General features: G+C 40.1%; 1 protein-coding gene and 1 long non-coding RNA gene across 2 annotated transcripts; one reads left to right on the top strand and one right to left on the bottom strand.

The window, feature by feature from the left end:
• Positions 1 to 1,396: 1,396 nt before the first annotated feature.
• LOC137983668 (uncharacterized) lies at positions 1,397 to 2,506 on the bottom strand. The gene has a single exon (XM_068830826.1). The coding sequence runs from the start codon at positions 2,504 to 2,506 to the stop codon at positions 1,643 to 1,645; it is 864 nt and encodes a 287-aa protein (XP_068686927.1). The 3' UTR covers positions 1,397 to 1,642.
• A 6,848-nt stretch (positions 2,507 to 9,354) lies between these two features.
• Positions 9,355 to 12,112, top strand: LOC137982958 (uncharacterized). The gene is made up of 2 exons (XR_011118871.1): positions 9,355 to 9,458; positions 11,872 to 12,112. It is a non-coding gene; the product is annotated as an uncharacterized lncRNA (long non-coding RNA).
• Positions 12,113 to 13,391: the final 1,279 nt, after the last annotated feature.

Genomic DNA, 13,391 nt, shown 5'->3' with positions numbered 1-13,391 from the left:
TGTTGCACGACAAGTTGAAGGAAGTTAAAATACTCGGTGTTTACCCAGACATGCTAAAAATTTGATAAAAGAGGAATTAAAAGGTTTATACTGGCCTTCTTCAGCAAAGGATAAAAAATGCAAATGTTTAACGGCGTCCTGTACAGTAATATTAAACATCTCGAGAAAATTCCTTAAGGTAACAAGTCGCTAGTCCCTATAGCATTATTTATGGCGCTAGAAGTTGTATATGCCAGGCAGCGCTACGTGTTCGTTTATAGAGTTCTCATCTCGCACGGAATGCCACACTTCAAGAATTAGTCTTTGTCGCCGCGTCGGTGACCTGGCAACAATTTCCACATTCGCCAAATCTATTTCATGGCTGTGGAGCATATGGTGCTCGGCCATTGGAAGAATGCTATGACCTTTGCGTGTTCTTTCACGCGTGTTTTTAGCGCGTGTGATGTCTGACCAACGGAAACGCATCTTTACATTTGATCTTGTACACGATTCCTCAGGAAGCCTCTTTCCCCAATTTTGTCTTTTGGTTTTTTGAGTATGTTGGAGATGGTACGAATAGGTTTGTGGGCGACCTTGATGCTGAAACTTCGAAGAACTTTTGCGACTTTCTCGGAAAAACCTTTGGCGTAGGGGAGGATAACTAGACCACGCTGGTTGGTATTGTTCATTTCTTGTCTTCCGTTCAGTTGGCCCTGGCCGCTAATAACTACCCCGCTAGTTTCATTTCAGTGACCGCCAACTGAACGGACGACAAGAAAAGAAGAATACCGACCAGCACGGTCTAGTTATCCTCCTCTACACCAAAGGTTTTTCAGAGAAAGTTGCAAACGTTCTTCGAAGTTTCAGCATGAAGGTCGCCCACAAACCTATTCGTACCATCTCCAACATACTCAAAAAACCAAAAGACAAAATTGGGGAAAGAGGCTTCCTGAGGAATCGTGTACAAGATCAAATGTAAAGATGCGTTTCCGTTGGTCAGACATCACACGCGCTAAAAACACGCGTGAAAGAACACGCAAAGGCCATAGCAACATTGCATGAAAATTCTTAATTGTTGGCCGAACACCATATGCTCCACAGCCATGAAATAGATTTGGCGAATGTGGAAATTGTTGACAGTTCACCGACGTGGCGACAAAGACTAATTATTGAAGCGTGGCATTCCGTGCGAGATGAGAACTCTATAAATGAACACATAGCGCTGCCTAGCGTATACAAAAACATCAACAACTTCTAGCGTCATAAATAATGCTCTATAGGGACTAGCGACTTGTTACCTTAAGAAATTTTCTCGAGATGTTTAATATTACTGTACAGGACGTCGTTAAACATTTGCATTTTTTATCCTTTGCTGAAGAAGGGAACAGTTGTAGCCAAAACGTCCGAGACGATAAGAATTTTAGCCAGTGTAAACTTTTTAATTCTTCTTTTACCAAAGTTGAGGGAAATTGTTGCCCATATTACTTGGCCTTTCAGAGGAAAATATCCAAAATGCACTGTACGCCTGGACCCAATAGTCTAGTTTAAACATGCTTCGCTTAGCAATTGAAAGTCGTCTACTAGGGTTTCAAAACATATTTGTAATTAAGTTAAGGTGATGGACAACAACATACAACTTTAATTTGTTTGTAAGGTGGGTTTTTTAGGTGGAGCTGGACTTACGATTCATCCTCTTCTCATATTTCAAACGGTTGATAAGTTGCTTTATGGAGAACTTCTGTAACATTTCTCTTCCCTCTTCATCTTTACTGAGAATGTCCTTCACCCCAGTTTGTGAAATAACACCCCTTCGTACCATGCTTCCACAAACTCGCAATAAGTATTCTCGGTGCTCATCAGAAAAAATGTTCCTGCTAATATAGCTTGAATTTGATGGGGGGACCATGGATGCGCTGCTGTCGTCGTTTGAGAAGTATCGGCTCATCTTGTCTGCCAAAGTATCCTCTTCCCCTGGTAACTCTTCTGAGCGTTTGCTGTCAGCCAAAACTGAAGTCTTGTCACTGATATATTCGGCACCGAACCTCCACTCACTGCGAATCCTGTCGCAAACCTTTTTAGGGTCAATGGACTGGAGTGAAGGATGATCTTGTGTTTTTTGCCTGACGATGGCCATTGTTACAGTTTTTGCTTTAATTTCCTCAGAAAAGATTTCTCTCAAGGCTTTAATATCTTCCTCTTTCCATGACATGCGCTCAGTGAATCCTTCAGTCCTTGTGCTTGTGCTTTTGTTAACAATCCCTTGAATCACATCGGCCGACTTTGAGCAGGCTACTGAAGTATCTTGTTGCGAGGCTGTATTTGTCTTGGAGGATCTCATTACGTGAGGAAGATTAGTTGCTGCTTGGAAACAAGATTCTTGTTTCTCCTGAAGGCGATAAAACCGTTGTGCAGTGCTTTCCTTATGCGCCATGAGGTCAGCCAGATTGGACTTCATTTCACGATGTCGCGAGTGCACATTCGTGACCGCAGACTTGCGAAACAACGTTGATGTGACGTGCCCTTCCATTCCTCCTTTTTGCCATGCAGCATTAATTGCTGTAGAGATTTGACCAGACTCCAACTTTGCACCATTCCATGACAAAAACACATTGGCTTGATCCCGCCCCTTGTCATGAGTAGTGGAATGATCGACCCGACTTCGTACCTTATCAACATATATCTCCAAGTACGAGAACAACGAGGGAGACAAAACAACGCACGCTGGACCGTGGGTATCTGCGGTTTTATGGTTTTTGACACTGATGATTACACTTTCTTCTCTCCTCTTCGCTTGTTTGTATTCTTCCAGAGTCATGTTTGACAATACACCTGAACGGTGTGCATTGGCAATGGTTATCTGAAGGAGAATATAATCTCTCACTAGAGTGTAGGCAGACTGGTTCAAGTCCAATGAATTGGTTCCACTGAGTTGCTCTATGTACCCAATAGCGCTCCGCGCCGAGTCACTCTTTTCAAATTTGTTCACCATCTCTGGGGTCACTAGATTATCGAGGTCTCTGCTCATCTTTTCCAGATGCCTCCGCTTACTGTCTTTCTTGTATGACATGGACCATAGCCGCGCTTTCTCCCTTATCTGGTTCACAAGGACAGTATTGGCATCCACACTTTCAGGTTTTTCTGCAATCACGAACGAGCAAAAATGCCTTAGACTAAGAAGATACGCCTTTATGGTATCAGCTGTGTACTTGGTTTCTGCGTGCTCTTTCAGAAAAGTATCGCGGACAAGTGTCCCATTAAACAAGGAATTTATTTGCTTTTCGGGGTCAATTGTCTCTAGCATGCGAAACAATTGAGAGGCGTGTTGTTTGGACAATTTTGGATCTTTTCTTCCACCATCTGCAGACTCCAACCATGCACAAAAGGAGCTGATTACGTGAATTTCTTTTTGTGCACTCAGGCAGGTAGGATCTTCTGCAGATTCCATAATCAAACGCTCTTCGTCATTGGACGGTATCTCTGATGGCTCAATGTCACTCTCCACATCTCCTTCGTCTTCTTCAATTGATTCTGTGACCTTTTCCTGCTCCTCTACTTCAGCCTTTTTGAGACCAGTTTTAATAACAACTTGATTTGATGGTTTCCAGGTCTTCGCTGCTCGAGCCTTCCTCAAAATTTCTTTGTAGGCCGGTGACCCAACAGGAATCTCCTTGTGTACTTGACGTAAATGGCCTGATAAACGCTTGACGATTGACTTGCATCCTTCAATGGGACAAGGTCGGTGACGATGATAATCTTTGTACATCTTTTTGCCATCACCTGTTTCTGACGTCTCCTTTATCGTTTTCTGCTGGAAACTTTTCCTCATTCCAAACCTCGATGTTGCCTTTTTTGCTGTATCTCTCGTCCAATTATGTACGTCCCGTAAGTGTCGAGGGAGGTCTATAATTTCTGCTCTACACTCTTTTAATGGACATATGTGCCGGGGTCTCTTACTCTTCACACTATCGATCTTTCTGCCTTTGCGTTTTCTTTTTTCTTCTTTCTTTCTATTGCCAACCGTCTTGTTTCTTCCTTTTGTTACGACACCCCTGACAGGACTCCCTTCATCGTCTTCATCACTTTCGCTTATTACATCATCGGACTCAGTGTCTTCCTCATCTTCCCCATCTCCGGCCTCCGGTTTCCATTCATCACTATCACTGCCTTCATCCTGTTCCTGTTCTTCTATCTTTTCTTTCTTTGCCACGGAATTCAGCAGAGCCTCCAGCTCGCGCCTGCGCTAAAATTTGAGAAAAAGAAGTCGTTATAAGATTGTAACGTTTGACCCCAGCGCACAAAACTTCATAAGGTAAGATCTTCCGGGTTTGTGTAGTCCTAAAAAGAACTTTTATTGATGACATTTACTCAAGGGCATTCTTAGGACTACACTGACCTGAACGATCTTTCGTTCAGTAATCTTTCTCTGCGTTGTTATAGCTACAATTTAATTTGAAAGCAAACATTACTCGTCTGCTGAACTGTGCGCATTTCATATTGCAGTAGACTTACAATAATCTACTCATATATCTACATGTGGTGAGGTTGTTTTCAATCGGAACACTTCATCCGTATCTATATAATAAACAGAACATTACATGGCCGCTTAGGGAAACGAATTTTCTCTTCTCCTGCTGATAGTATCTCGTTCTCCCACGAGAGATACTATTAACACTCGAAGATAAAATTTCGCGCAGCCATGTAATATCCTCTGTATTTTCAATCTTCTGTTTCAGGTGGGTCAAGTTTGGAAAAAATTAGATGATGATGTTAAGTATAGTTGTACGCAGATTTCAATGTGTCTAGGGCCCACGTAGAGGAATGGCCAAACGCAGCAATTGATGTTAAAACGGGGGACAGAACAAATCAGTGCCGAATATGAAAGGGGCGTTGTGACTAGACGATTTGATCATGGCGGACACGATGGTGTACCAGTCGAAACAGAAACTAAAGGAAACGCAAGGTCACTTTTTACGGGCAATGTGGCCATTGCTTTTTAACAATGTAGCATACTGTAAGGAATGAGGTTTTTAAGTCTTTAGTAACGTAAATAACCACTGATATTGCACAATTTAATGTCAATGCTTTATTTAGATGTCCTTGATCTGGATTATAGAATCGGAGTTATAGGATTAAATGACCAAATGAATAGAAAGAAACAGGCAGTCTTAAAATCTGACTGGATGAAGGAACTGAAACAGCGTCACGGCACGGTATTTTATTAATGATAGGTACATCGAGGGAAAAATTTGTGTAGAAAACTCTTCTGGTGACAGAATTAGAATTCGGAAATGTTGAGAGTATCCCCAACAATGCAGGTACCCATGACATGGTTTTGCATATTTAAGAGTTCCCTATGTTGCGATAATTTATTCGAAAGTTTACTAACACTTTGAAAGAACTGAACGTAACGGTCTCAAAAATCCAGCAAAAATATGATAATAACTTGTGGCCTTTTTCTTCAATCCAAAGTCGTGTTCAAGATTGGCTCTTTCGAAACAACAGCCTCTTTTGGGACAGAATACTGTCGCGAGCCTTTAATATGTTAATGTTTCATTGGAACAACACCGATCGTTTGCCTTGTAAATACTTTAACTAATGTTTGTCTTCATTGTTTTCTAACAACACTTGCTGGTTGTAGACTGAGTCTTTCAATCTCTAAACAGTGATTTGTGCCTGACAAACAAAACGTCAAGCGTGCTTGCACAATGTTCGTCAATTAACAAATTGTTTCCCATATGAATTCGCCTCGCGACCCTTAATCAAACCAAAGGATTATCCTTGACGTGAGATAAATTAGTCACGTTACGACCTCTTGGTGAAAAAACGGACTTAATGCCCGGGACTTAATGCAAAGGCAGACAAAAGCTTTCCCTTACTTTTCCGAAAAGCTCCGTGCTTCAACGTTAGATTGTACAGCATTTAACGTGTGACAGATGGAAAGATATCCTCAACAATAATGTTGAACCCCGAAAATGAAGATTTCCGATTACCGATACTTCCTTGATTGTGACGTTACGTTCCCATGTACTACGCTCTAACCCTAACGCTAAAGCCATTTTCTGCTCAATATCATCAGTCCCAAGACTTACATGCGGGCATTTGGTGTGAAAACGTCACATTACCCATTCATTCCGTGCGCGCCTAGTTCTGCGAAACCGAGATTTTTCTGGTATACCAGATCACTGTAACTCTATACACACACAAGATAATGCCTCCTCGGGATTTTGCTTCAAGGCGAAACCCTTGCAGGAGCAATGATCATCAGTTTAACTTGATTCTCTCCAAATATATATCGCTTTCACATATTAACTTTCGTCGTATCTATATCTTCTACATACAAATATGAACTCACATAATAACCAGCTCCCAGGTGGCTCAATAGCTCAACTGGTAGAGCGCCGCATTAAGATTGCAGAGGTCAGGGGTTGAATCCTGAATTTTTCAGGCTTTCTTTTCTTTCTTACTCAAGTAACGTTAATTAATAACTGTGACGATAACGTCCTCTCCGCAATTCAAATATGTATGGCTGTCATATATTAACTTTCGTCGTTATGATGGAAGAGCTGTGCAAATGGAGCCAACAGTGTTGCGCTACGCTTCAGCGATCACGGAACAAAAGAAATGTTGACAGTTGTTGGCTCAAAAGTTTGAAAGGTTTCAAACTTCGTGCAGCAACTCCCAATAACACGCAACAACATGCAACATGGTGTGCAAACAGACGGAACATGTAAGGGCCTGGCTAAACTAGGAAACATTGTCGCGGACGCAAATGTTTCACAGTTTGGCCACTTGGGAAACATTGTTGCGGACGCAAATCTTGCTTCCCAGATGCAAGAAAATGTTTTTGAATCAGGTCAAAAACAGTTTTGCTTCCCGGACGCACATTTTTTTTCTTGCGACACAAATGTTTTCCATTGTAGCCACCTAAGCAGCAATTCCAGGGAAACAACGTCTCCGCAACAATGTTTCCTAGCTTAGCCTGGTCCTAACAATGTTGGGAATTGTTGGCCAACAATGTTGCGTCCCTTTGGACAGAGCTTTAAAGGCATACCCAAACGAAGAAACAATGTTGCGGAAACATACCCTTCCAGCAGAGCCTCTTTCGATCTTCCAAGATAAGTTGGAAAGAAGAAAGAACAACTTTCCTCTTCCCGACTTATCTAGGAAGATCGAATGAGACTCTGCTCGCTAGGTAGCGGAAACATTGTTGCGGAAGCAAATGTTCTTCATTTTGCTGCCACAGGAAGCATTTGTTCAGAAACATTTTGCTTCCTCAGCAAATGTCTCCTCGTTTGCGTGCCAAGGAAACAATTCGGGAAACAATGTTTCGTCGTTTGCGGATTACAAAAAAAAATATATATATACGCTCCATAAGGCGCACACTGGATTGCCTGTGGTACGTGTCTGCTAGCGCGACATGTGGGTGACCCCTCAAATGGTCTTAATGACGCCCCACTTGAAAAACTTAACTGGACCGCTGCAGTTCAATACCACCCAATTCAGTGCCTTTTGTTTTTGGCAACCATAAAGGTGCACGTGATCACCTCTTGTCAACTGAATGAACTACGGGAAAGCATGTTAATCGTTCGTCGTTTTCAGAGTAAAACAACGTCTTTGGTTTTTTAATTTTGTTCTAATATTTAACTGAATATTTACATTTCATCTGTCGGGTCAGGAAGCCCTCTTTGTCGGGTTCCTGAGGACGTATCTATTTTGACTTCAGGGTGAACTATTTACACAATCGCGAGGTTGAGCGGCCATGTAACTGAAAATCTGAACATCCATGAGATACTAAAACAGACTTGCGAATTGTCGCAAATCACAATACTGACAAACACAAGAGCAGAAGAAATGGTTCATAAATATGAAGTTTGTTATTGGGTGAGAGTAAACGGATATATTGTCACGCAAATGATGTAATTTCATGACACTTAAATTTCGCAAAAAGCGTTAGTTTCATGTGAACAATCTTCGCACTAGCAAGTAAATAAATAAATAAATAAATAAATAAATAAATGGGCCATTCCCGAGTTGCTGTTTGTCTCGGTTTCGAGGTGAGTCTTGGTGCTCCACTGTTGTAAAGGAAACGAGTTTGATTTGCATAAGAATTTGCAACACTTACTCATTACCATTTGAATGGTTTGGCACCACTGAGGACTCGCTTTGAAACTGCAGAAACTCGGAAATGGGTTAAGCAGTTATTTAAAGAAATATCGTTGTTGGTACTCCCTTATAAGGGCTTAATGGGGACGTGCGGACAGCCAGGGTATGTTTTTCGGGATTTTTGTCTTGAACAGGGTATCGAATTTATGATTTCTTGTCTTAATCAGGGTATCGATTTATCAATTTTTGTCTTAAACTGGGTTAAATGTCTTAAACAGGGTATCAACAATCGGAATTCTGTCTTAAAAATGGGTAGGAAAATCAGCGATATTTGTCTTAAACAGGGTCAGGGTATGAGGGGCCGCGCCGCACCTCCCCAACCAGGGATACATCGAGTACCCCCCCCCCCTTCCCCCGGGGGAAATTTGCACAACAATCAAATCACAAAAATAGCAACGCACGCAACAAATTTAGTCGCATTTACCTCTTCGTCGAATTCTCATGCTTAAAAAAGGAATTTTTAGTTGCGCGTGTGACCCGTTGTAAATAATTTCTCACAAAATGTTCCCGAATTGTTAAGTATCACAACAGAAGACAAGAAGATTATTCTAAAAGTTTGTTCTACGCAAAAAGTAGGTTCTGGAGGTAATTTTGAGAGTGGCAATCAAGGTTACGGCAGACGGCAAATACAAACTCACGAGACGCACATGGTATATTTGATTAAGTTAACTCACCAGAAAGACGCTAACCTCATTTTGACAGGAAAATGCTTTACTATTGCCATAAAAACTATCCAGTTAAGCTCGTATATTATACAACATGAATTCATAAAGGTCACCTTTTCCAGCGAAATATTTTTTAAACAAATAACATATTTGCTATTAGAGGCCCTTCCTATTTCATTACGTGCGTGAAGACAAGAAATTCAATCGTGTCAAGTTACTATACGCAATTGTAACAAAACAAGCTGCCAACACACTCCATGTCAAAAACGCAACTAAATAAATTTCCCACCAGTATTCAGCATCAAACTCTTTACTTGAATTATCAAGCAAAAAATGAGCAACAAAAAAGTGTTGATCTCTCTCCAAATTTCTAATTTTTTGGAAGTCGAAAAAGTTTCGGTCATACCCAACTTGCAATGTGTCGCCCCTGGTGATCCCAGAACCCTTCGTGTATATGGCACGGATCCAATTACTTGCAACTCATTCATTGGGATCTGGTCTTTTGTCACCAAACTCCCTCAGCTCAACCGTAGTACGTCACGTGATCAAATTGTTACAGATTGTACTTGACTTGAGGACAAACGTGAACACGTTGCAAGAGTTTTCGGTGAAGCGTTCCAATTTCGTTCTTGTGAGGGACCTAATGTGTAGGTAAGCGGTACCTTGTATTTAATTCATTAATGTTGCAGTGCCTAGGTTCAGGGTTCCGTCAGTGGAAAAATGTGTTCGCCCAATATCAATTACGGTATGGTCGCATTCTGATCAATCGGCTTGTACAATTTTCTGTGCAAACATTTAGACAAGTATCAGCAAGTATGCACCAACGAATGAATATCTGACGCCATCAGTGGACATCGGTAAACAATACGCAACAATGTCGATTTAGATACCATTTTGTTTTTTTAAAATCTGCACATACCCTTGTAATGTAAATCACAAACTGATCCTCGTGTAGCTGGAGTGTTTCATGAAAAAGTAAACTTATCATTTAAAAGCTCTTGGAAAAATGATGTGATAAAAGTGTTTTAAGGATCATTTCAACCGTGTACTTTCCACTGAACTGAAGTAAAAGGCTCGCGAATAAGCTGTTTGTTTCAAAATTAATTATAGCAACATGTACCGATTGGCCCACTCATCAGTTTAGTCACATCCTCCCGCTTCATGTAAGTGAACTTTCTAATTGTGTAAATGGCATCAATCGATCAGTTGCGAATCACTTATTCGATTTTTTTTATTGGTCATTTTTTAATCAGTTAATTTTTCACTCAGTGAGTGTCAAAATCGATGACTTGTGATTTACTCAATCAATTAGTTTTGTACCTGATGTTCGATCTGTTGTGCCTCTGACATTCAATCAGTTCAGTACTGATTTATTGATCAGTTATGTCCCAGACAGTCCATCAGTTGTACTGATTTATCGATCACTTGGGTCCTTAAAGGGGCTAGGTCACGCAATTTTAGGCCATTTCAGCACTGATCGAATGGTCATCGAATTAACTAAAATATCAAAATAACTGTTCAAAACTATAGAAGAACTCTAAGAAAACACAGGGAAGCCAAGAAGGGACATGGATGGACAAAACTGGAGAGGATTGGAATGGATTGAATAGGGTAAATTTGAAAAATGTCAGCCCACCTTGTTTCAAATTTATATCAGTCTACATCAAAATGTCATTTACACAGCTGGAAAATCATTCTCAGTTGTTATGTGGCCGTGATTTTGCAAATGAAAGACTCTTGCTCTGTCAATTTGACGTTTAGAGCTCATAATTAACAAAATTAAAGAAAATTACCTAAAATAGTGTGACCTAGCCCCTTTAATATCAGTTGTACTGATTTATCGATAAGTTATGTCCCTATCGGTTTATCGATCAATTTTGTGCCTAATATTCGAACAGTTGTACTAGTTTATCGATCAGGTGTGTCTCTTACATGTGATCAGTTGTAAGTGTTGTCCGTAATATTCAATCAGTTGTACTAACGCTATCCCTAACCGTAAACGATCTCAGCATATTTTAGTTATTAGTCATGGTAGGATGTAAGCTAGCTAAAGTTAGCACACCTTTATGCTATATATGCTGCCCTATGCTAGTTCTGTTCACTCCCTCAGGAAGTCTCAGTTTCAGAGGAAGGAAAATAAATGATAACTATACAATGTACAACTGCAAGCAATCTTCTTGTGTGCCACTCACTAGCCCTTGTGGAAACATTTATACTGTGGACTCATGCTGCTGCAAATCAGTACAAATGATCCATAAACACTAGTACAACTGATCGAATATGAAACACAACTGAGCCCGGTTGTTCAAAAGCCAATCATCATTAATCCCAGCCAAATAAAAATTAGCCAAGGAGTTTATTTTTCTACTCCCAAATACTGTTCAACACTGATATTTGCAAAACTTTACATTAGCACAAGCTTTCACCAAACAGTTAAAAACATGAAACAAAAGTTTACGCTAATCGTGGATTAAGTTAATCAGCTTTCGAACAGCTGGGTTCTGATCAATTTGACCCTGGTGGTCCCTAGTTCTACTTCTTGGCTGCACTTGTAAATAGCCAGCTGCTTTGCCTTGAGGCCAGTTCAAATTCGTAACAGTACTGTAGTTGTGGTTTTTGTTCTGTTCTGTTGTTTTGTTGACTGTGTGTCACTGGCACCAAACGCCCCTATGGAGAGTGGTCAATTATGTATGTATCTAATGTATGTATGTATGTAGTGGCAAATATAATAAGTAAGGAGACAATGCAGAGGTTTCATTAGAAGCCAGTCACCGGTGGTATACCTCCGTCTGTTTGTCAGAGATTTGTCTCCCCCCCGCCGGCCACTCTGCCTTGATTTTCACTCAAACCCTTGTAAAAGACAAGAGTGACCACCGTTTACATTGATTAACCCAGTAATCTACTGCAAAAGTTATTGAAACCCCTGCAATGCACACTATTCTCATTATTAACATTCCGTGGCATTTCTTTGTGTTTCATGGTTGACAGCTATTTGAAACTACCACAGATTGTCACATTTTGGGGGACCAGTAATTTCAATTGATAATTGATTCTTCTTTAACAGGACTCAGGTTTTGAGGTTCAATTGAAGTCAAAAGGAATGCTTACATGTTTAACAGAGATGTGAAAATGTATTTGCTGTTCCAGTTCAAATATACTTTTTGGGAAAATTACTAGCAGCAAGTTAGTGTTATTCGAAAATGTAAAACTTATTATTTTAATGTTTCTTCTTGGAAATTAGCATATGTATTAATTATTATGTTTAATTATAATGCATTATTAAAATTTCAATCTCGGTTATTGCATTTCTTAGACTACCTTTTCTGATTGGCTCACTCAATCTTGGTTATCAGCTCATAATTATACTGTAATGACCTTATATGGAAACTAATTGTGTCTGTCGGTTTGTAAAAAGCGAGAAAACATCCTGTAGTCCTGTAAGTAAAACAGTTCAGAATTTAAATAATAAAAATTTAAGAAAACAGTTATTCCATTTGCACTTGTTGTACACAAGACTGGCTATAGCCAATTTGGCCTTGTTGGCTATTTACCATCTCATATCCAATGCACGCTTATGGAATGATTGTTAAATAATATATTTAGATTAAATGAGAACTGTAACAGTTTTACCGGGTACAGTTTTTCGAAACAGAAAACTAGGAATAATGAAGAGCACAGGCTGCCTAGAATAACCACAATGGGTTAATGAAACTAATCACAAATTTATAAGTAAAGGAACTAATTTCAGTGAGAACAGGCATTTTTAACTCAGTCGATTCAGAGTACTTGTTATTTTGAAATAAGGTCAAAATCCCTTGGATTTATCTTTCTTTGTTTTGCATACTATCTGTTATTTTGAAACCTGCTCTGTTTTGAACCATTTCAATTTCCCTTACACTGAAAAATAGCTACAGTCTCAGACATAAATAGTTGGGACACTTCATGCCAAGATCTTCTGTTCCCTTCTCGTGCGTTCCCTGCCCCTCTCAATGTTGTTTATAGCTGTTCAGTCACCAAATCTTTCACACCAACATTGGGAGGGAAGGAAGAGGTAGACGTGTCCCAACAATTATGTCTGGGACTGTTGGTGTTAACTGTACATTTACGTGGAAGGCTAAATTCCACACACTTTAATTCAGGCTGATGCCCTTACATTAGTATATGCCCAATTTATCCTTATCTGTGAAATCTAGTCAACACATAACAATTTAGAGTAGGCAGTTCAATATTCTTTTCTCTGTAACTAGCTAAGTAGTAGGAAGGATTATGTTTTTGCAAACGTTGGCCGTGTAGCACCCATATTTGAACAGACTTAACTGATTAGAGTGTAATGTGAAGTGCTAACTTAAGTTTCTACCCCATATGAACCATGTGAGCGTTAGCCCTACTGATGGAAATGGGCCCACACAAGGACAGAGAAAAACTCTGACCAGGGTGGGAAAACCCTGGTCCCACCCTGGTTAGAGTTTTTCTCTGTCCTTGTGTGGGCCCGTTTCCATCAGTAGGGCTAACGCTCACATGGTTCATATGAGGTAGAAACTTAGCACTTCACATTACACTCTAATCAGTTTTAGCTAAGTAGTA

This window comes from Montipora foliosa, chromosome 13, assembly GCF_036669935.1.
Source record: "Montipora foliosa isolate CH-2021 chromosome 13, ASM3666993v2, whole genome shotgun sequence".
Lineage (NCBI taxonomy): Eukaryota > Metazoa > Cnidaria > Anthozoa > Scleractinia > Acroporidae > Montipora > Montipora foliosa.
Note: the sequence above shows the minus strand (reverse complement) of the source record. Positions and strands in the feature narration are given on the sequence as shown.

Excerpts from the sequence above, each read along its gene's own strand:
- LOC137983668 (XM_068830826.1), bottom strand. The coding sequence starts at position 2,506 with ATGGAAGGGCACGTCACATCAACGTTGTTTCGCAAGTCTGCGGTCACG.